At 44.6% G+C, this 22,863-nt stretch overlaps 1 protein-coding gene across 2 annotated transcripts in view; it reads left to right on the forward strand.

Moving 5' to 3' along the window:
• Positions 1–1,060: 1,060 nt before the first annotated feature.
• Positions 1,061–22,863, forward strand: part of XYLT1 (xylosyltransferase 1) — a 170,577-nt gene continuing 148,774 nt past the window's right edge. For both annotated transcript variants that reach the window (XM_054271126.1, XM_054271127.1), the window contains exon 1: positions 1,061–1,358. In XM_054271126.1, the coding sequence (XP_054127101.1) occupies positions 1,137–1,358 (222 nt within the window). In that variant the 5' untranslated portion in view covers positions 1,061–1,136. The remainder of the gene's footprint in view (positions 1,359–22,863) is intronic.

The following is a 22,863-nucleotide window of genomic DNA, read 5'->3' on the forward strand; positions in this document are numbered from 1 at the left end:
CAGAGATGCCTTGCAGTCAGTGATACTCAGGGAGTGGCACTCCTTGAAACTGACACGTGCTTCAGCTGCTTGTGAAACGTTGCAACCAAAGATACCTCCTGTAAAATTTTATTTGTAGCCTCACTGGATCATTAGGAAAATTCTCATAATAAAAGATGCTCCTGAATCTTACTAGTTGCTTCATTTTCTTCAGATCAGAAACTAAAGCACTTCCAATGGAAACAAAATCCCGCTGGTCTGTGCAAATCCTACCTGGCTGTCATTTTAAAAAGCAACTGTTCTTACCAGGAGATAATATTTTTACCTTTGGATTTGGTTTGTAAAGTGGAATTAGGCTTAGAAAAAGAAGCACTGTGCAGGCAGATTAAAGAAACCTCCCTACTTCAGTCCTATCATCAGATAATGAGATCTCTCAGATTAGAAAGCCAATATCAGTACGGGAGGAAAAGGCAGCTGAACTCGTCCGTTATGTTCACTTTTTGAGACACTGGGCATTCAGCTACAGCCGCCTTGAGCCTGGTCCGTGCGGACCTCACCGGGCTGCGGAGGTGTTGCACCTTGCTCTCGCTCTCAGTCCGCTGAGGTGAGATGATGCCAGGGATCCTTCTGATTCAGAAAAGAAAAACAACAAAAAACCCCTAAACATCACCTTAGCCTGGGGCAATCGGGGCCCTTTCAGCCGGTGAGCGGTGCGCAGGCGGGGGCTGCCGCCCGCCAGGTGCCGCGGCCCGGCGCGGTGAGGCCGCGCTCCCTCAGAAGATGGCAGTCACCGCCCGCCCGCCGGGAGCCGCCACCGCCCCGCCCCGGCCCCTTCCCCTCACGCAGCGCCGGGCCCGCCGAGCCCCCGCACCGCTCCTCCTCCGCCTCCAGCCCACCCTCCTCCTCCTCCTTCCTCTTCCTCCGCCAACCCCACCCCTGGCCCCGGGCCGGCCCGGCCGCGGGCTGCCGCGCCGCCAGGGCTCCCCGCCGGCTTCCCCCATCCCCACGCGCCGCGAACACCTCCTCCTCCTTCCCCCCTCCCTCCTTCCCCACCTCCGCCCTCCTCCTGCTGACGTCTGGCTCTGCCCGGCTGAAAACTCGGTGCCGCGGCGGATGCGGCGGCTCTCGGGAGCGCGGCGGCGGCAGCAGCAGCGAAGATGGTGGCGGCTCCGTGCGCCCGGCGGCTGGCGCGGCGCTCCCGCTCGGCGCTGGTGGCGGCGCTCACCGTGCTGCTCCTGCAGACCCTCCTCGTCTGGAATTTCTCCTCCCTCGACGCCGGCGAGGAGCAGCGCGGCGGCCGCGAGAAGCGAGACCGCGGCGGAGAGCAGCGGGGGCAGCCGCAGCGGCGCGGACCCGCCGCCCCGCACGGCAAGGCGCTGGTAGGCGGGGAGCGGGAGCGGCGGTGTCTCTCGGCGTCTGGCGGCACTTCTGCCGGGACTGCGGCGCGGGCAACTCGGGGCAGCCGCCCCGGGGCTCGCGTTCCCGCTCCCGCGTGGGCGCCTCCCGCAGGTGCCGCGGTGCGGGGCCGGTCCTGCCCCGGCCCGGGGCAGCGCCCGGGGGGCCGCGGGGCAGAGGCGGAAAATGCATCCGTGGGATCCTCTCCCTTCCCCGGGAGAAGCATCTCCCGTCCCATTGCCCGCGCTGCCTGCCGCGGGCATCCCAGCATCCCCGAAGTTCGCGGGAGAGCCGCCTGCCCCACACCGTCCTGGGGGTTTGTTTTAGTGCTGCTTTGCTTTTCCACACGGAAAAGCGCACGGGGGCTCTTCTTTATTGCACAGCTCTAACAGGCCTGGGAGGTGACGGGCAGTGAAATGTAATGCAATCGTTTTATTAACCGCTGACAACTCAGGGACACCGAAACTGTGCCCACACAGGATGAGGACCTTGTCTTTTATCTCATTCTTTTGCAAACTCTCCGGTTTTCATTCAGATGTCTCAGGCCTGAAACCAGAGGGGGTTGCAAATCTGGCTCTATTGCCAGTTGAGTTTTCTGGTTTTGAATTTTCTAGTTTTGAATTTTCTATTTTTAAATTTTCTATTAGGCATGTGAAAAAGCAAATTAACCATGTTCTTGCAAACCTCAGAGATGTAACACCAGTACCATTATTCTCCAGCTCAGGAGAAGCTTCCTTCGGTTTTCATTTTATTCTTTCAGCAGTAGGCTTACATTAAGTACGTGATGCCTCTGAAAGTGCATGCTTAGTTTTGTCGGTTTCTCTATTTTTGTTTACATCCTTGAGAGAGAAAGCAGGAACTTGGGGCACAGAGGTGATTTACCATTGTAAATTACAGTGAGTGGTTTGGCCTGAAAAGGCTGCAAAGAGCTGAGCTGAGCACACCAGTACTCCATCACTAACGTTTGGGATAGCTTGTAGTACGTACTCATCCACTGAGCGCTGATCCTGCTCTGCTTTCTAGATGTGAAAGTTAAAATTCTACTTTACTGAATTCAGCGTTTGTTTCTACACATAATCTTATCTTGGTATTTGCTGTGTTCATAAATGTAGCTATTTAAGCTCCACTATTTTTCCTCTATCACCTTGCCCTCTGCCTCTTTTCCTGTCCATCAATCCATCAAGTCATTTATGCTTTCATCTCTCAGTCTTGTCCAGCTTTTCCTTCCTGATCTCCCCACTGTGGGTTGCCAAGGTTGGCAGACGCTTTACCTGGGCAGGCAGGGGGCCGGGAGAGGGCAGGCTGCACCTGGAGCTTCAGCCCCGCTTCCAGCTCCCCAGACTTTCTAGGAAATGATCCTCTGCTGTGGGCTCAGGGCTGTGTTGGAACACGTTCTCTAAGCAGTTGTCCTACAAATGTCCTGGCACAGTGTCCAGTTTGCCCTGGATGTGCTGGAACGGGTGCTGGGTTCGGGTGGAGAGCTCATTGTTTCCATGCTGGCCACAGGCAGACACTGAATGTGAGTGTTTTGATGCTGGCAGTTATGAATCATGCCTTTTGCATACAGTTTTGATCAGAGACCTAAAGATGGAGCACTGGGGTTCTGAATGGAAAACGTGCTTTAAAACACATGCTGAGTGCACCTATTTTCTCCTCATTATCTAAATGACTGGTATGGATCACACTGGGCTGTGCCACAATGTCTGACTTTGATATTAAAAAAATAAAGGGCAACAATGCTCAAAGCAAGTGGCAGCACTTAACAACACTGTGTAGAGGTGATTTGGCAAGGCTTCTTCAAGATGACTTTATGGTACTTGTGGTTTTGCTTAGCCTGCTCACCGGGAAGGGGCCGCCATCCTTAAAGTTACTTTGTCAGAATACAAAACCTCACACTTAAGTATTCATCTATCAACTGCAATGTGTGCTTGGTGGAAAAGTGATAGGGAAGTTGTCTTTGTGCAGCCTTCTGCCTTAAAAACTTGCCACCTGTGTTAAATTGGTCGGTGAAGTTACCAGCCTTGCCTGTGTTACCAGTCGTGATTTCTGACTCAGTTCACGAGGAGAATCTCTGAGAAACGGAATTGAGTATCATCTGTGCAAAGGAAGATTTTTCCTGTTGTGTTGTTTGCACATTAGAATGCAATTTATGTAATATCCAAGCAAAGTTTGTATCCTTCTCAATCCGAGCTTTCCATAGTTTGTGTATGTCAAATTGTTTTGCAACAGTTGGAGAAGCTGGCTGGTGTGAATACACTGGTTCCATTATATCCACATGTCTTGGGTTAAGCGCATCTGAGGGGCCCTCCAAGGATTTTTCAAAGAATTCTCAGTCTTGCATTTTAACCAAAAATAGTATTAATTTCAATGTGTCTTTGGTCTGTGAGTGGAATGCTGAGTTTTAATGCATTTTGAGGGGTATATTTTTGAAAGGCTGCTAAATGTTCATCTGTAATGTAGTACTTGATCATAGTTTTTGTACTTTTTTCACTTGTCCTGTTAACTACCCTTATGTGAGCCTTTATACTAAATAGTTATGCAAACCAGGTTTTGGATACTTGGCAGAAGACAGTGCTTTTCAAACCTATGTCTGAAAGTTGCCATATGAGGCTACAGTGCTTTTATTTATCTTGTTTTTAATTTGTCTCAGTCCTGTGTAAAAGACTGAAATGGATGTCCCTATTTTACTTTACTGAGTTAGACATAAGTAGTGTGAGGATTTGGTAATTTGTGTCTGTGGGAAAAGAAACATAATCCTTTAAACCAGGTGTTTAACATATATTTAGATTTTTATTAAGTGCTGTCAGATACATGCAATAAGCACTATCATTTGGTAGATAAAATAACATTGTACTGTAGTAAAAGGTTTGCCACTGTACCTGCACGTAATTGAATGGGAATTGCCAACTTGGCAGGAAGAAACAATTTTGAATTGAGCAATTTTGCAACTGAAAACCCTCACTGTGCTAGATCCCCTGACCAGCTACACCTGGAGCTTTCATTAGTCATAAGCAGTTTCCTGCAGTTGTTCCATATTTAATTAAATCAGCTTATAGATACTTCTAAAGTATCAGCTGTATGGTTAGCACTGATTTCAGTGTGTACTTGCAACTGTTCTGGCAGCTGCACCCCTTGCTCAAGCTTTATTCATGAGGCACAACTCAAGTGTCAAAAGCACAGAAGAATTAAGCTCCCTTCTGAGAATGGGTTGATTTTTATGGGAGGGTCTTTATCTTTGAAAAGCATGCAACAGCTTTTTGTGAAAACACTGTAAGCATGCTGCTCAGCCTTGGGTTTCCTTAGTGCAGCCTGCTGATGGTGGAAGGGGCTGGTGGATGGTGTGTGTTAGGAGCCCAAAGGCAGAAAAATGGGATGCAAATCTCTGCTTTGGGGCTGCTGAGGATGAGAGGGACGTGACAGCAGAGCATCTGCTGCTGTGATGTTGCACTGACAGGCTGTTGTGCATCACAGGGATGCACTTGTGCTGCCCAGCTGTGGCCCCTGCCTCAGAGCTGGGGGTTGGAGGCACTGTCTGTGGGTACATGCTGCTCCTTTGTGCCTCCTGCTAGCCTTGGCTTTGCACTGCTGCCTGTTTGGCCATAAAGCAGAAATGCCAGGGCACTCTCACTGTCAGTTCAGTGAAATACAGCTCTTGCCTGCTGGTGTGGGATCAAAGCATTTCTTCAGTCTGAAATTTTGTGTGTTCTTTTAAAGCAATGGTGTGTTTCTTTCAGCATGAAGCTGTCAAAGGAACCAAACATATCGATAGCTCAAAATATTGAGAGCTGTAGAATGAAAAGAAAGTGTGTTTGGGGTCAGTGAGCAGTTTTAATTCCAAGAAAAAGTTAAGCCAGGGATGACAGTCCTGAGGATCACCAGTGCCTCTCCTTCATTCCATATCTGCAGTGGGAAATGTGGTGTTTCTCCTTCCCCTGGCAGAGTGGAGAGTGAGGCTGGGTGCTGCATGGGTTGATCAGATAGATGTGCTCAAGCCTGTGTTTTCTTGCTTTTTCCTTCCTTGTCACCTCCTGGTGATTCATGCTGAGCTCCACCAGGTTAAAGGTGCAAGAAGCAAAAAGTAATTACAATGTGTGCCTAAACTCTGTAATCCCTGTTGGCTACTGGAGCTAGGAAAGGCATCCAGGAGCTGCTCTGCTCCATGCTAAGGGTTATAAAAACTGGGATCAGTTGTTGTAGCTAGAAGCAAAGCAGCAGCAACTCTAATACTGGACAGCACCATGGGAATCATACAGGAAAGAAAACCCAGGAGGGGTTTACTCCACTTTCTGTACTTTATTCCACTTTCTCTAAGGTTCATCCATCAATTATTTCCCCCAGCCTTTCCCCAAAGTAAGACCAGGGCAGAATTCACCTTGTGCATCACATAAAAGCTTGAGATTCTTTCAGGTTTGGAGATGAGAGTTTTCTTTTGAAGTGTATTTGCCCCTGGAATGTTTAGATTGTGCAGGTGGATTCCCAGCACTGTTTTGCCAGAAACAAACACACAGCCTGGACCTTCCCTGTGCTGAGCATCCGTGTGGGAGGTACAGGACAAGTGAGTTTCTGGATGGAGCACAGCTTTCAGTGCAGCACCAGTGCTAAAGCTCAGCTTTGCCAGGGATGGCAGCAGCTGTGCCTTGAAGGAGGGAGCCTCTGCCATGGGTGAGGAACAGGGCTGCTGCTGGAAGAGCCACTGCAGTCCCTGGCAGTTCACTCTGCAGAGCTGCACGTAAGTGTCAAATAAGCTGTTGAGCTCCATAAAACAAATGAGTTTTCAAAAGGAACTATCCTGTGGGGGGATAGAATGTAAGAAACTAAAGATAGTGCAGCAGGTAATATCACCCCTGAAGAGCTGCAGCTGTGCTAACTACCAACAATTAGGAGCAGGCCTGCCCTTAACAGGGCACAGCTGTGTCCAATGAGGATGAGTGCTATAAAAGAGTGGGTGAGCTGGGTGAGGAGAGTTGTTGGAGTTTGTTGGCCGGGCTGTGAAGAAGAAGGAGTCAGTGCTGTGAGGAGCTGTCCATGAGAAATCACCAAGAAGGTATGGAACTTTTGTAATAAGATAACAACACTATCCCACCACTGGTTTATCCTTTTTGTTTCAATCAGTGAATATATAGGTTCTATATATGTAGACACAATCAGATTGTACCTATTTAAATATATTCTACTCTAAGTGTCTTGATGTAGACCTGTGGCATCAGTAATTTAATCTGAACATGGGAAATGAGAGAAAAACTGGTTTTCAGAAAAATTTCCAGACCTGAGAAGTTTGAAGAAGCTTAATGTGAGCTAATAATTTGTGTGTTAAACTTCAGTCCAGAATGAATCAATCTCTGGAAACTGAGTCTCCCTTTAGTACACCAGGCTCAGTAAAACTGCTGAGTTAAGCTGCTCTGCATTGTGAATAAAATTAATAGCATCAAGCTATTATGTGACCAAAAAATGATATATTTCTTAGAGAATGGGTCCATAGTACTGACTTGACTGTTAAATACAGTTTTACTTATTATCAAGAGCTTAATCATGCTGTAATATGGCTTTAATAACAATTGAGAAGGAGAATGGAGACAACTCATCATTTAGTAATGGCAAAGGGGGGAGACAATTCATCTGCAGCTGGAAGGTGCATAATCATTTTTGCAAAGTCTTAGCACTTAACAAGGCACACATTAATAAAACAAACAAATCTTTGCAGCAAGAGAAGTAATGTATGCATCATTTAAGGGGAGTATTAGAGCCAGATTAGGCTGTTGGGCTCCTGCAGCAGTTACCTTGTTAAGCATCTTCTCTGCAGGAATGTGTTACATGAGATGGATCAGAAGCCTTTTCCAGGCCACTGGCGTATTTTTTGTTGTGTTGTGTTTATATTCCTTAATGTGTGATGGGATTTTGCAGATGTTCCCTTTGAAACAGAAGCATTTTAATTTTTTAGCAAGAGAAGACCAGCTGTTGTACAGGGGATGTACAAATCCCATTTACTTCATGTCAGCTATTGCAAAATGGGTACATTTTGGTGTAAAAGGCCCTCATTACCTGCCACGTGTTTTGGCTCTATTCAGAAACATTTTTCAAAATATTTCTTCTTGCTTTCAGCATTGGAGATCCATGATCTGTGATTTGGCATCTTATTAGTGCTTGCTGAAGGGCCAGGAGTAAAATGGAAGCATGAAGTGATCTTAATTTGTAGCAATAGTCAAATTACATAACCTCAAGGATTAATTTTAATTTTTTCTTTATAGTGTTAAAATTAGACCTGGCACTTCACTGAAGCTTTTGCAGTGACTCTTTAATTGGAATACAATGTCCTGTATTCTTTTCTTTTGGCTTGGGCTGATGGGATGTCTGATTTGGGCAGAGGCAGGAGCATCCCTGTGTGGATGCTCAGAGGGCATGTGGGTTCTGGTGTGTATGACTGGAGTTTAAGCCTAGCAGTTCCAAGGGTTTGAGTTGGATTTTTAGACTTGGAACCTCAGTCCTTCATTTTTTTTTTTTTAAAGTAATGGTAGGCCTTTGATGCTGTTCCAGAGAGCACATGTTAAATGGGAGACGGCTCTGTGGGACAAGGGAATGTTGAAGTCTTGGTTGCTTATTCTCATCAGTAACCTCTTGGCATCTTTACCAAAGGGTTTAGGGCTACATAGCTGAGGTGACAGGTAGTTTTGGGTTTTTCACTTATTGGTACTCCAGACTAGTCCTCTTTGGTCTGATAATTGTGGTTTTTATCTCTTTCCTCCAGAGGAGCCAAGCCCTAGCAGGTCACAACTTTATTCTTCCCTTTTGCACTTGGTGCTGTTGATTAGGGCTGTTTCCTTTTGTGGGTGTTTGGGTGTTTCCTTTTTAAGCTTGGGCTGAATCTCACGGACATGTGGGGTCTGAGGCCTTCTCATGAGCAGGGTTGAGTGTCTCCAGAAGGCACTGCAGCTCATTTGAGGTGTGCATCCATGCAGAAGCCTCCTCCTCTGTGCCAGCAAGGCACGGCATGGCAGTGATGCTCAGGTACCTGCCGTGCATGTAGGAATCCATTTCTCCAGATGCCAGGTCTGGTGTTTGTCTTCCCCAGTCTGCAAAGTGTGCTTGATTGCTTAATTAGTGTCCCATCCTTCATGGAGGCAGTGTGGGTTTGGAGTGATCTGTTCATGTGAAGCAGTTGAGGTCTCTAGCAAGGACCAGGAGCTTGTCAGCTGCCATGCATTGGTATAACTCCATTAAAGTCAGTACAGACCAGCTGGGGATTCTGGACCCACAAATGTAATTATTGTTATAATGAGAGCATCAAACAAGTAATCATTATTTTTACTCTCTCTTTTCATTTCAAAATGAGAAAATTATTTCCTCTTGGATCAGTGAAAGTAATTTACATTATGCACAATAATGGTCTTACATGAAAATATAATTATTATTCATTTGTATGGCACCATCTGGGCACTAGAAGCTTCACAGACACATGTGAGGAAAGGTCCCTGTCTTGAAGAGTTTGCAGGCTGAATAGCAAGTTAGAGCTGCTAGCAGCTAACCAGAGTCACAAATGGAAGTTTTCAGTATTGCCTTCAGGGACCTGTTCAGCACAGGCCTTCCACAAACCCTGCTTCAGTGATTCCTGCTTGGAATTGCTCTGTGATGGCACTGTACAGCCTAGGGGTGGGATAAGTTCAAGGATTGATTAGCATGGAGGGATCAAGAAAGAACACAACAAGAGGCTAGTATTATAAATTGGCTGCCCAGCTAGTTTTGGGCTAGTAAAGGACATTTCCAGGCTTCACTTGGAAGAACAAAATGGTTTTCATGCCTTGTGGATCTGTGCTTCCTATGGAGTAATTCCCAAGCTTTACCACAAATCCAGGACGGAGTGCTTTACGGAGTGTGAGTGTGCTCCGGAAGTGAAGAGACCAGGCTTTTGTAACTGTGTGGATATAAAAATTGAGCAACATGTAGCATTACCTAAACATATATACAGTGTAACCTTGCTGAGTACTGAAAGGGTCAGCACAGGACACTGAAATCATATGACTTCTTATTTTTAGAGATGATTAGAGAATTCCTCCAAGGGACAAACTATTTATAACACATCTATAATTTGCTGCTTTTTTTTCTTTATGATGAAATTAAACCAATAAATGAATACCAGTTAATTAAAAAACTTAGCTAAAAAAGATTTCACACTAGTGTGTGGTTGACTCTGAGGTCAGATCGTGAATGCTTCCCACATATATTTTGTTTTCAAGCTACTGTTCTGTTGCTGTTCTATTATTAGAGAGTAAGTGGGATGCTTATTTAAAACAATTCTACAAAGCTGAATGACACTGCAAACTTCAGTTTAACTTGGATTTGGTTGAATGAGTCATGGACACTCATTTCTGCTTCATGCTGCAGCCTTTGCTTGCCCTTCAGATGTACTTTTTGGTTCAGTTATGTTGGTGAAATCTGAGTATTTTTCTTCAAGCTGATGCTATTCGCTGACTTTTTGTGGTGGTCAGTTTTGGATTTCATGCTGTCTGAATTTCTGAGACATTTCTCATTTTGTTCTTAAAACTCAACCTGTTTCTAGTTAGCTTTGTTCTTTATAATTGCCTTCTTTCTGCTTCAGGAGCACACATGGTTCAGTTGAAGTGTCTTCTTTCAAAGAAAAAGCGTGTGAGGTCGTGGCTGTATTGACTAAAGTGAAGCAAGCTCCCTGAAACTTCATCCAGCCTGTGACCCTTTCTTGGGAGAGGCACAACAAACCTGAAAAATGACATTTCCAGGGGAATTTTTTGGTTCTTTAGAATTGCACCACTGCATGTCACAGAGGCAGGTAGAGTCCTAGGTGCTCTACCTGTGGACTCAGTGGGGTGACAACTGATACCCTTGATGAGAAGTCCTACAGTTGCCATTAGTTATTTAAGTTACTAATTGTCATTAGTTATTTAAGGAACTTTGTTTCTCTGTGTACCTGGAGCTCTAACTAAATAAATGGCCATCTGCTAATTATGAAAATGTAAACTGGAGTTCTCTGTGGAAATGGAGTGTTACCAGAGATCTGGGTTAGAGTCCTCTTGAACAGGCATGTAAATACAAAATAATCTATTATCAAGCTAATCCTGCATTGTAGAAAAGAATAATCTCATGACAACTAGCATCTTGTCTGCAGAGATCCACATTTGGCTAGCTGGGGATACATCTTGGCACCTAACTGTATTGACTTAGATGTTTACAGGCTTGCTTATGCTCTTAAAACTTGCTGTGGGTGCCTGACAGCTGTTTAAATATGTAAATAAGAATTCAGGTGGCTACCTTATGGCACCTAAGTTCAGCAACTTGGCCCACAGTGTGTAAAACCAAGGAAACAAGCAGAGGAGGAGTGAATGTAGTAAACAAAGCTGTTAGTGTGTATGCACTACGAGAATAATAATACTTTGCACAGCTACTGTGCCTCAAACTGCTTACGTTTTGGCATTCACTGGAATTGAGTTTAGTCACTGAGTGGCAGAAATAGAAACTTGGAGGTGCTGCCTGCTAGCAGAGTACACGGAGCAGCACCTCAGCAATGAGCTGCCTTTTTGGCAGTCTTACAACAAAAGACGTGAAAGTCTTCAGTGCAATATTTTGATAAGTCATTGATACGTATTAAAATAATAATTATGACAATAATTATAGCTGTAGCTGGCTCTGACTGAGCTGCTAACAGAGTAGAGGACAGGGGGAGGAGGGTTATGAAATGTTCTTGTGAGCCATCCGAGTGCTGCTCCTCAGGTGTGTGCACACAGGTGGGGATGGTTGGTCTGTATTTCTGCATGTCCTGTGCAGGGGATGGCAGTGCCTGTGTGTTGGATAGGTTAGGGTTAAGGGTCAGGGTTAGGGCATGGCAGTGCCTGTGTGCTGGGTTAAGGGTCAGGGTTAGGGCATGGCAGTGCCTGTGTGCTGGGTGGGTTAGGGCATGGCAGTGCCTGTGTGCTGGGTGGGTTAGGGTTAGGGCATGGCAGTGCCTGTGTGCTGGGTTAAGGGTCAGGGTTAGGGCATGGCAGTGCCTGTGTGCTGGGTTAAGGGTCAGGGTTAGGGCATGGCAGTGCCTGTGTGCTGGGTTAAGGGTCAGGGTTAGGGCATGGCAGTGCCTGTGTGCTGGGTGGGTTAGGGCATGGCAGTGCCTGTGTGCTGGGTGGGTTAGGGTTAGGGCATGGCAGTGCCTGTGTGCTGGGTTAAGGGTCAGGGTTAGGGCATGGCAGTGCCTGTGTGCTGGGTTAAGGGTCAGGGTTAGGGCATGGCAGTGCCTGTGTGCTGGATAGGTTAGGGTTAAGGGTCAGGGTTAGGGCATGGCAGTGCTTGTGTGCTGGGTTAAGGGTTAGGACATGGCAGTGCCTGTGTGCTGGGTGGGTTAGGGTTAGGGCATGGCAGTGCCTGTGTGCTGGGTTAAGGGTTAGGGCATGGCAGTGCCTGTGTGCTGGGTTAAGGGTCAGGGTTAGGGCATGGCAGTGCTTGTGTGCTGGGTTAAGGGTTAGGACATGGCAGTGCCTGTGTGCTGGGTTAAGGGTTAGGGTTAGGGCATGGCAGTGCCTGTGTGCTGGGTTAAGGGTTAGGGTTAGGACATGGCAGTGCCTGTGTGCTGGGTGGGTTAGGGTTAGGACATGGCAGTGCCTGTGTGCTGGGTTAAGGGTTAGGATATGGCAGTGCCTGTGTGCTGGGTTAAGGGTTAGGGTTAGGACATGGCAGTGCCTGTGTGCTGGGTTAAGGGTTAGGGTTAGGACATGGCAGTGCCTGTGTGCTGGGTGGGTTAGGGTTAGGACATGGCAGTGCCTGTGTGCTGGGTTAAGGGTTAGGGTTAGGACATGGCAGTGCCTGTGTGCTGGGTTAAGGGTTAGGACATGGCAGTGCCTGTGTGCTGGGTGGGTCCCCCAGGAGAGAGCTGGAGATTCCCAAGCAGTCTGTCCTGTAGGCAGCTCATCCCCCCTGTTCTCATGTTCCTAATAGCAGAGACATGATCAAACAGGTGACAGTGTTTTACAGCAGCACAGTGATAAAAAGGTGCAATAAGCTCCTGGCCATCTGGCTTTCTGTAGTTAGCTCTGTGATGTTTGCTGTGTCTCACCTTCACAGCAAGACCACATCATCCCATCCCAAGGCCTGGGTCAGGCCTCAGTGATGCTGAAACCAAAGGAAGGTTGGGTAGGTTTTGCAGGTAGCACTGTAGCTGGGATGACACTGTCCTGAGCCTTTCTAATCTAATTCAGTATTAAACATTTACACTGCCCAGGCTGCCACCACATGACCTCCTGTGCTAAGTGGCTGCAAGTGATTAATGACTATTTATTAGGAGAAGATGATCTCAAACCTGCTCACTTCACAGACAGTGTGAACAGAGATTTCTGCTCCTAACCCTCAACCCCCAGTTAAAATATATGGTGTTTTTTCTCTTTGCTTTCTTTTGAAGTTGATTTTTTCATCCCTGGATGTCTGAGAAAAGCAGACTGCACTGGCCTTTTCCTGTCCCCCTGTGTGAAGCTGCAGTGGGCATCTAGAGTGTGAATTTAGGGATGCTTGCTCCCCTTGGTTAGGGCTTCAGTGAAATGTGATGTGAAATGGGCAGGAGGACAAGCTTGTACTGCAGGGCAAGCTCCTGTGAGGGGAAGAACAAAAAAGTTGGCTCAGCTGCAAGGTTCCATGGGATCTCTGAGAGCACAACTGGTTTAAAGTTGGACAAATATAAATGCATTTATTGTGCTTTCAGAGGACAGGAGTTTTCCAGAAGTGAATCTCATAACAAATAGCCATTTTAAAAGGTAACTGATGCAGAGAAAGAACCAGGTTAATTTGGAACTTTGGGTAGGTTTGTGTAGTCTGAGAGTCTAATTCTATAGATGCTGTGGGATCTGTGGGTTTAAGCATGTATTTTACACAGCAAAACTTGACCTAAAGGTATTTTATGTGAAAGTTGTTATAAGGTTTGTTTGCCATTATGCGACCAAATATATAAGTTAGAAGATTTCAGACAAATTTGATGCAGTTATTCAAAGTGGTTTGGGGTGTGTCCATTTTAGCACTGTCATGAGTCTGAACAATGATCTCCCAGAATGTTATCAATAGCTTATTCTGTAGTTCAAGTTCATCAGGGGATTTTCACTTTCTAGTTGCACTGATGTAAATTTACAGGCGTCCTCATATTGAGGACCTATGAGTGAATAACTGGAGGGGAAAAAAGGGTCTTGCAGGCCAAATGGTTCATCAAAATCTCCATTTTTGGACAATGTGGACAGCTCAGCAACTGCTGGAGTGTTTTGTTGCTTCTCAAGTGTCAGTGTAACTTTGCAGAGTGTATTCAGCAGCCGTGCCCTGTGCTCCAGATGCTCCCTGCTTGTGCAGTGGTGTCACCTGGAGGGGATAAGTGAAAGGAAGCCCTTGAATTTCATTCTCCCCTGGACTCAGCCTCAGGGGTGTGTTTCCAGTTTAGTTTCCAGAACTAGCCCAGCTTTGCTCTAAATTCTGCCACCTTCAGTGCTTTCAAGGCTTTGGTAGGCAATGAACGAGGTGCTGTGTGTTTTGTTTGCTGTAAGTGTTTGTGTATTATTCTTAGTTTTAGCACAGCCTCGTGTACTCACTTCCTCCTTGTCCTTGAACAATTCCCTCCTTTTCTGGGGCCGTTGTCAGTGGCTGAGAGGCTGCTCCAGCTGGGCTCTACGGCAGTGACTTCAGCAGCTCAGCTGGGATGTTTTGGTAGGAAATGGATTAAGGTAACTGGTGGGGAAAGTGCTTCAGGTCTCTCTTCCACACTTGGTAAATAGTAACTCCATTATGAAATACTGTTTCACTGTTGAATAAATTGATGTGGGATTTTTTTTTTCCCCTTGCTTGCTGTCATTGGTAAATTGCTGTCTTCCTAACTTGTGTTGTCCAGTTTGAAATACTGTTTCCTGTTGGCTTAAAATAAACCCTTCTGCAGCATTTTCCTGTTTTATGTTGCCTACAGAGAGCAAAATGTATCCTGAAAGGCTTAAATCTGTTGCTACGGTTGGGATGGTAGTTTCGTAGCAACACGGAGATACCACAGGTGTTACAATCTCCTCTTTAGAAGAGAGTTGGTGGTTTGGTGGTTTCTGAGTTTCTCCCCTTCCTGTTTATTAGAGTAAAATGTGTTCAAGGCTCGGTTTTGCAGCTCTCATGCAAACAGAGGCAGGCGCGCATACCTGTATTCCACAATGGTCAAATATTTGTGGTCAAATATAAGCAAGAGTTGCTCAGGCTAGAATTTTCCAGACTGAATGTTGCTTAGAAAGATTTTGCCTTGCAGCATGCAGTTTAAACAAGTCTAGGATGTGGCAAGTCATCATTTCATCAAGTTCATGCTCTTTTAGTAGTAGATTCTTTTAGAAAATCATCACGTTTAGTGTTGGTTCTTCCTTTGATCGTTATCCTGTGTAAGAATGATGTATGGGAGATTTTTGTACAGGACTGATATTGAGACACCCTTGTCAGCTAAATTCCACCTTTTTCAGTGTTCTCAGCTGTTTGCTATAGGATGGAGATGCAGATGTGTAAGAGCTCAAGCAAAACAGCACACTGAGAATAACCTGTGGTTCTTCAGAGCCATGGTGTCTTCATTAGGACATGGAGTGCAGATGTGGATATAAAATCAGTCAAGAATGGTCTTGGCAATATGATTGTGTTAGAGTGGGGTTTTTATACAGCCTTTGTATTTTCATTGAAACTGTTAAAGTGGAAAGGGTCTTCAAATAAAGATTGTTCTGTTGTCCTAAAGTGTTCCAGGATACTAGGAAAAAAATATTTTATAGTAATACTTCTTTAAGTGTGTTTTATAAATATTGGTTCTGTAAAACTGATATATAATGCTCTTTTCTGTGTTCTGAATGGAATTACCTGTAATAGGAGAGATTGGTGGGGCTGGGTGGTTACAGCTTGAGTTCCTGCATATTTCTCCTGGCAGTGGTGGAATTATTTAACAATCACTCTCCATTTCTAGTGGCTTTATGAGTGCAAAAACTTGAAATTCAGGATTTTTTTTAAAGTGCTCTTCATATTCTGCTGGCCTTGTTTGGTCTCAGTGAAAATTGTGGAAAGTTAATTTAATCCCATGCTGAATTACTAAGGATGCTCATGCAAGAAGACTGCACTGAGTTTTGCATTATGGAAATATTATGATGATGGCTGGTGTGCTGAATCCATCTCTGTTGCATTTTGCTTTAGCTCTGATCCTCTCAGTCAGCTTTTTAGAGGTCATGTGCTTTGGTGTGTGACTGGTGGACTTCCTTGGGCCACATCTGAAGGGATGGGTGGGGTTTCTGAATGGGTTTAAAATGCCTGCTTTGTGTTTAAGTGGATTACCTGGGTTAGAATTCAATTTAAATGCATTGATCCCCACCTAAGGAGATATACAAATTACCCATAAGTGATGATCAGCCCAGGCATCTGCCAGTGTGAGATGAAACTGCAAACATTTATGTTGAAGTTTATGCAAACATTAATGTTATTATCTTGTATTCAGATCAGCTTGTTCAGTGTGTCTGCTCCAATGCTGGTTTATGGTGTTTTTAACAATTGGGCTCAATGGTCTTACTGTCATTTCCAACCTAAATGATGCCATGGTTGTATGAACTGAACTTTGATGAGAAGCAAAAGCCTCAGGGTCTAGAAGAAAGGTGCTCTGTGTGTGTGGCAGCAAGTGGATGTGGATTCCCCTCCCAGCTCTGCAAGTGCTGCTTGTGTGGCCTCTCCTGGAGGAGGCAAAAACAGGCTGGCTGGCTCTGCTTCCCAGCCCAGCAGACGCACTGAGTTCCTGCACAGGGACCAGGCTGGTGTGTGCCAGTGCCTGGCAGGCAGCAAACACGGGGCCTGAAGCTGCTCTGAGCAGTGAGGTTTGCTACGCATCCTTGTCTGTTTGTTGTTTGGGGTTGTTTTAGTGGCAGGGTGGCTGTCCTGCATAGAGCAGTCACCCAAAGGAGCTGGAAGGTGTAAAGGGCATTCATGCCTTGGGAAGTGACTCACTGAGGAGTGCAGAAGAGAAGGTGCATTTGAAGAAAAGCATGAGATGGGGTTTTTGCCACAGTATCTATTGGAGCCTGCTGTGACTAAGGAGATGGCACAAATGTACTTTGCTGTGACAGATTCTTTATTCCAATTCCAGTGCAAAAAGTGACTGTTGCCTTCAGCTTCTGAGTGTAAGTCATGTGCTGACATCACCTTGTGCAGGATTCCCAGAAGTAGGTGAGCTCTTTTCTCTGTTTCAGTTTCAGAGTCTTGAATTTGTTTGAGCCCAACCTGAACCTGTCAGTTAGAGAACAGTTGCCAGCCCTCGAGGTGCCCAGGTGGGTTGTGCAGGCACCTTTCCTGCCCCAAGAGAAGAGCCCTTCCACTTCAGCTGTCTGATAGACCCTGGTTTGGTGGGATGGGTGGTCCAGGTGTGGACAGTGATGGTTAGATTGTGTCACCAGTGCTGCAGGCTGGGGTTGTGGCTGGCTCGCTTTGAGCAGCTGGTTCTGTTTTGGAGCAGTTGGTGCAGGGAGCTCATTTTATCTTTTTTCTCTACATCAGTAATCAGGATCATTTTTCTGTGAGCTGCACACATCTGTGGCCCCAAACCTGTCTCAGCCTGGAGGAAGTCAGTGAAAGGTAACATTTCCCACAGCTCAGTGCTCACTTGCCAGTAGAGGAAGCAGCTTATGCTGCTTCAATTCTATGCATTTTATTTTTCAGGATTTAACAAAGATATTTATGAAGTCATTTGGTTTGCATGTATCAGCATAAATAAGAGCATCTTCTGAACGCACCTAGTTGCAAACCTGATATTTCTTTTAAGATTACCAATCTCCTTTAGTGTGTGTATGAAGGGGGAAAAAAACCCAGCAAACCCCCAAACCTTTGGCCTTCCAGCTGCTGACTGTGAGCATAAGTCCTTGAGAAGAAGCTTTTCTATTATCTCTAATGCTCCAAAGCTTGCTGGATAAACAAAATGAACACAGATGTTTCCTTGCTGGTGATACAGTTCATGAGAAGACACTACTCAAGGCATTGCTCAGCTGCAACTTCTGTGTGCACAAATCTGTGGACCAAACAATTCAGTCCTACCCAAGGAAACTTCCTGTGAAGTGGAACAGGCTTGCTGAGCAATACCTTTTGTGTTAACAATTTAATAACCACTTAATGAATTACCCAGATGCGTTTAAATCAGCCAAAAGCTCATTTCTTGCCACATGGAAGTGCTGTGAGGGTACTGCAATGTGCTGAGGTCAAGTCCCATCCTTGGAGGAATGACCACGTGAACAGACATTTGCCTGCCATCCTGGGGGCAGCTATGTGGCTCATGGTTGAGCAAAACCAGAATCAAAAACAGTAGTGAAGATAAATCCTTCACAGCTGTTTTAATACTGGCTAAACTCCGGTTATGCTGGTTTCAACAATTTTGTAAGAAACTTTCTCCACATGATGAAAAAGGAATAATTGTGAGTTGGTTCCAGGCTGTATGTTGTGACAAAGCAACTCTTTGCTATTACTCTGGTCAAGTTGCCTCCCTGCTTTTTTATTTTTAATTATTTCCTTGTTTTGACAATTTTTTGTGGGAGTAAGATCTTCAGGCTTAGAACTGAGTTTGATGATGTAGCTGTGAAGAAGAAGCCAGAAACAATGTCCAGATCTGGAGCTGTGGCACAGCAGTGGACGTGCCCTGGGAGCAGAGGGTGCCTGCAGGATGCCCTGATCTTACACAACCCTCACAGTTTGCCTACAGACAAGGTCAGGGTTTGCAGAGGAGAGCAGGAGTGTGTTAAGGCTTTAGAGCAAGCTTGAGCAATCTCACCACTTAGGCTCTGTCTGTTGCTGCAGGACCTGCTGTTATGTTAAAAAAATACAAAAGAAACACTTGGCATGTGTTTGAGAGGTCTTGTGTTTTAATAATGATTTCAGACTATGTGTTTCATGGATTTTTAGAGGTATCAGTTGCTACTGGAAGGTAACTTTAGTCACTTAGCTCATGAGAGGTTCCAAGCAACTTGTGTAGGATTAAATTATTTTAGAGCAGCTGATTTCTGTTACTATGCTACTTCTGACTTGCTGGCTGCTGTGCTTATCCCCAAATTCCTGTTTGTTGAAGGCTGGCTGGTTCATTCCCCACCAGGCTGAGGTGCAGTTGCTGTTAGCCCAGGCTGGCAGTGTCCCATGGGAGCTCAGCTCCTGCTCTGTCCCTGCCCTGTGGCACAGCCACTGTCCAGGGCTGATTGCAGGAGGCTGCACCTTCACCCACCCCTCAGCCCACACCATGTGGCTGATTCACCTGCAGGACGACTCATCTCTGGGGCAGAGATGAAGTCTCTGGATTCTCCCTTAGCATGCCATGGAAATTTGATTTTATGTCCACATCTGTGCTCCTCTTTGCTCGCAGCTTTCTTCTTTCTAAAGATCAGATTTTCCTGTTATCCATTTCATTTTTATTCCCACTGATGTGTATCTCTACTTCTGTTCTTCCATTCCTTTTCTGAACAAAGATAATTTATCGTTTCTGAGCATTTGAGTAGCAGTTTTGTCACCTTTTTGCTGAGATAGACCAACTTTGATCAATAGCAAAAGAAAGTGGTTGTAGAAATTCACATTGTGCACTTGCATACTCTGTAGTGTGTCTTTGTAGCTGGTGCTTAGCATAATGCCTCTGGAAATGTATTTCTGATATGTAACTTTTATTTGTGCAGCAAGGGACCCTGGCAAGTGCTTCATGTTTGATATGAGCTCGCAGTCCTTTCAGATATTGAATAATATGAATGAGGGGTTATCAACATCTTCTCAAAGAGCACTGCAGTTTGTGCCCTGCAATGATGCCATAATATGATGTGCTGTAATGGGAAGGTTGCAAACAGCGTTTGAAATACTATAAACTGTATCAACAGTAAAAGCAATTAAATGTGGAAGGAATTTCTTAGGAAATCTGTGAATTTTCTAATTTTGAGGTCTCTTAAATGAAGACTAGAATCTCTAGGGGAACTGGAAGTTGGTGCAGGTGTCACAGGGTAATGTCCTGGCCTTAGCAGGACATGTCTGTGCTGGTGGTGTGTTGGAATACCAAAGGGCAGACAGGCAGTGGAGCTCAGGCTGAAGGTGAGGTACTGTTCTTGATAGATTTGTGTGTGATTCATCCACATCACTGCGCTGGAGCTTTGTGTGCTGCTAATGCTTCTGTTAGCTGGGCTCAAGGACACTGTGCTTGATATTTCTGGTTTCTATCTTTTCAAGATCTCTTATGAGTTAAAATAAAATGGCAATGTCCATTATCCTTTAATATGTAGCATTGAATATGTAGTGAATTCTCAACTCTTCTGAAGTTGGTGGAAAAATTCCCAATCACAGAATTAACTAGGTTGGAAAAGACCTTTGAAATCATCAAGTCCAAGCTATTACTTTGAAGGAGTTAAGATTTACCTTAAGGCTTGTTGTCCTTTGAGTTATAAAGTCCTGGCAGAGCTGTAAGACCTGAAATATTCAGCAGTGATTGGTAGTGACTGACTGCAGTCAAAGTCACCTGGAGCTTTTCACCAAGCCGACATTTCGTTCTCTAAGCTCAGGTTGATGTTTCCTTTAACATTTCTTACTCAAAATCAAGTTCTGCTTTGGTTCGCTTCACCAAAGAGGCAAAGCAAGCTGTGCCCTCAGCTGAGGCAGTGCAGTGTGCTGTGACATTTATACTGTGGCACATGCACCAACGTCCTGAGCTGATGTTCAGGCTTCTTTTGCCAATGCAAAGCACTTATGGATTTTCTCCCTGCTTGTGAAATACACTTGTCTCAATTATGGTATAAACAAATCACTTAGAATAAATGCTCCCCTGTGCAACATTTGTTGACAAATCAGCCACCCTTACTTAAATATATATATGAACATATATGCATATATGTACATTGTTATGTTTATGTACATATCTCTGTGGTGGAGGAGATTCCTTGCTATGTGAAGCTGGAGATGAAAGGGTGAATGCTCTCCCTGAAAGGCAGTAGGGTGTCAGCCCATCCCAGCTACTGCAATAAAAGATTGATGTAGGACTTTGCTGCTGCATGAAGCAGCTTTAGATGCCCAGTGAACATTGTTTTGTTGCTTAGAGGAAGACAAGAATCTGTGGAGAGTGAATCTTGAGGAAAGAGATCTTCAACAAATAACAAGATGAAATTTGTATTCATACACAGCTCAGGTGTTTGGAGATGTAGGCTGTGCACAGAGTTGTGCTGCTGTGACAAACCAGCTTTTTATTCTTAACAAAATTGTTGCTATTAGTCTCTTGCAGCACATCCAAAATCTCTTTGTCACATTTGATTTCAGGTTAAAGCTATGTAAAGCCTTCAGTTTTTTTTTTAAAGGAACTTTAAATTTTTCTACTATTAGTTGGGAAGTGATTCCTGCCTGCTACTTTTGTATTTTTTTTCCTTTTTGAAACATTTGTCTGTGGTATTTATAACAAAAACTGCTAACTAAGTTTTGTTTCATGTTCACTCCATGACAAAAATAACTGGCACAATTTTTTTTTCTTTGATAGCTGGAAGAGAAAGCAGAATAAAGATTTGGAAAGGGAAGTAGTCTGTCTCTAATCTAAAACAAATGTTGATAATCTGGTGACCTTTCTAACAGCATAAAGGTGTGATATCTTTTATTTATTTGCAGTCTCCTTGGTTATAGAGGTTGTAGTGGGATCCTGCCCATCTTTTGCCAGTTTCTGTGGATTTCCCCCCATTGTTTATGTTTGCATCATCAGGAGTTTGGAGCATAAAAGGTTCAGTTTCTGCAAAGGAAAGTGAGCTCTTGCTGGTCTGCTGAAGTTATCAGCAAAATAGATGATAAAGAGGTGAGGAATGATGAGTCTGCAGAGTAGTAATGAGCAATTCCATTCCAGAGCTGTTGACAGGACACTGCTTGAGAAAGTTGTGAGAAAGTGATGAGCAGCATCCTGCCATGATTGGGCATTGCCTGAAAGAGTAGAAATAAATATTCAAAATAAATTACCCATTTTTATTGTTGCAATGCATTTGTTGAGAGTTTCCTCTGAAGTTCTATCTCCTGGAATAAGATTGGTAACACTTCTTTGTATCACAGGGATGAGAACTTTGTTTTAAAAGCTACATTAAAAATCTCTTTGTCAAGTAAATAGCTGATCCTCTTTTCTTGGCTTGCTTTTATCGCTCTACTTTGAAAGAGATCTGAAGAAGTGTTTTCCCTGTGTGTATGAGTTGCTTCTCAGTAGCAGGCAGGGCATGCCATCATAATTTAACAGAACCTTGTAACCTCAGCTGAGGTAACAACTTGTCACAGGTCCCACCTTGCATGGAGGGGTGATGCTGTTAAAGCCTTGCAGGAGCTGATGCACCAAGTAACTCTCGTGCACCTCTATTTCAAGTTGCCTGTTGGCATCTTTCTAGATGAAAAAATTGAAAGGACAGATATGACAGCAGAATGTAACGTGCAATGACCTCCGAGCCTTCTCTCAAAGTAAAACATGTTTATAACGTATTGTTTCATGCTCCAAATTAAGTCCTGTATTAAACTTGGAGAAATACAAGATGACATAGCAAGTGAGGTGCTGACCTTGTTAGTTTTTCTTTGTCATCTGACAGTTTTTCAGAAACTATCACTGTATTAGTTATTTGTTTTCTATTTAAATTAGTTCTTGCTGCCACAATTCAGTTGGTAATGCAGTCTCTAGAATTTTAAACCATATTTAAAATGTATCTTAGGGTAAGAATATATAATGAACCAATCACTATTCATGATAAAGCATCCAAAGATGGATAAATTAATACTATGTGAAGAGTCTCTAGTTTTATAATTTCAAATTAATTCATAGCCTGAATTATTTTTTGATTACTAAAGCATTGATAATTTAATAAACCTTGAATTTCTGAGTTCTAGCAAGAATTTCAAATTAATGTTAGAAGTTGCAGTTCAGGCCTCAGTGAAGCTGTCCAGCACTGCTGCAGTAACTTCACCTCAGTTAAATTAAATATAGAGTGATCTTTATCTTGGTTCCTGTAGAGAAGTGAACTCTGCACTTAAGCCTTGTGAGGCAGCCCCTATAGGGGTGACTTTTGTTCTGCACAGTGCAGGAGTAGCTTCCCTCATTGTCCTGTGTCTCCTCCTGACTTCAGAGGGTGTTGCAGTTTATTACTGGCACTGGGAGAAAGGATCAGGCCGTGCTGGGAGCCCTCTTGACTCTGCAGGGGTAACACTGCATACAGGGGGACAGAACTCGCAAGTTTTATTCTTGCTGACCTTTTTTGTGGCCTTTGCTGGCCTCTATGCCTCATTTTCTTTCTGGATTGAGTCTTTTGTCTCGTTGGATCTGGTAAGTTTTCTTTGAAGCAGGAATGTTATTTTGCTGTATGCTCAGCACAGAGAGGCCCCCGCTCCCAGTGGGGTTATCCAGGGGCTTTTGTGTCACATGTAACGATGCTCTGCATTGTGAAAAAGGCAAAGAAAACAAACCCAGAGAGGAGAATGTGCTTCTGGTTTGAAGGCAGCTTTGCACATAAATATCTG

This window comes from Melozone crissalis, unplaced genomic scaffold (assembly GCF_028551555.1).
Source record: "Melozone crissalis strain CALT ecotype California unplaced genomic scaffold, PUWL_Pcris_2 ptg000012l_1, whole genome shotgun sequence".
Classification (NCBI taxonomy): Eukaryota; Metazoa; Chordata; class Aves; order Passeriformes; family Passerellidae; genus Melozone; species Melozone crissalis.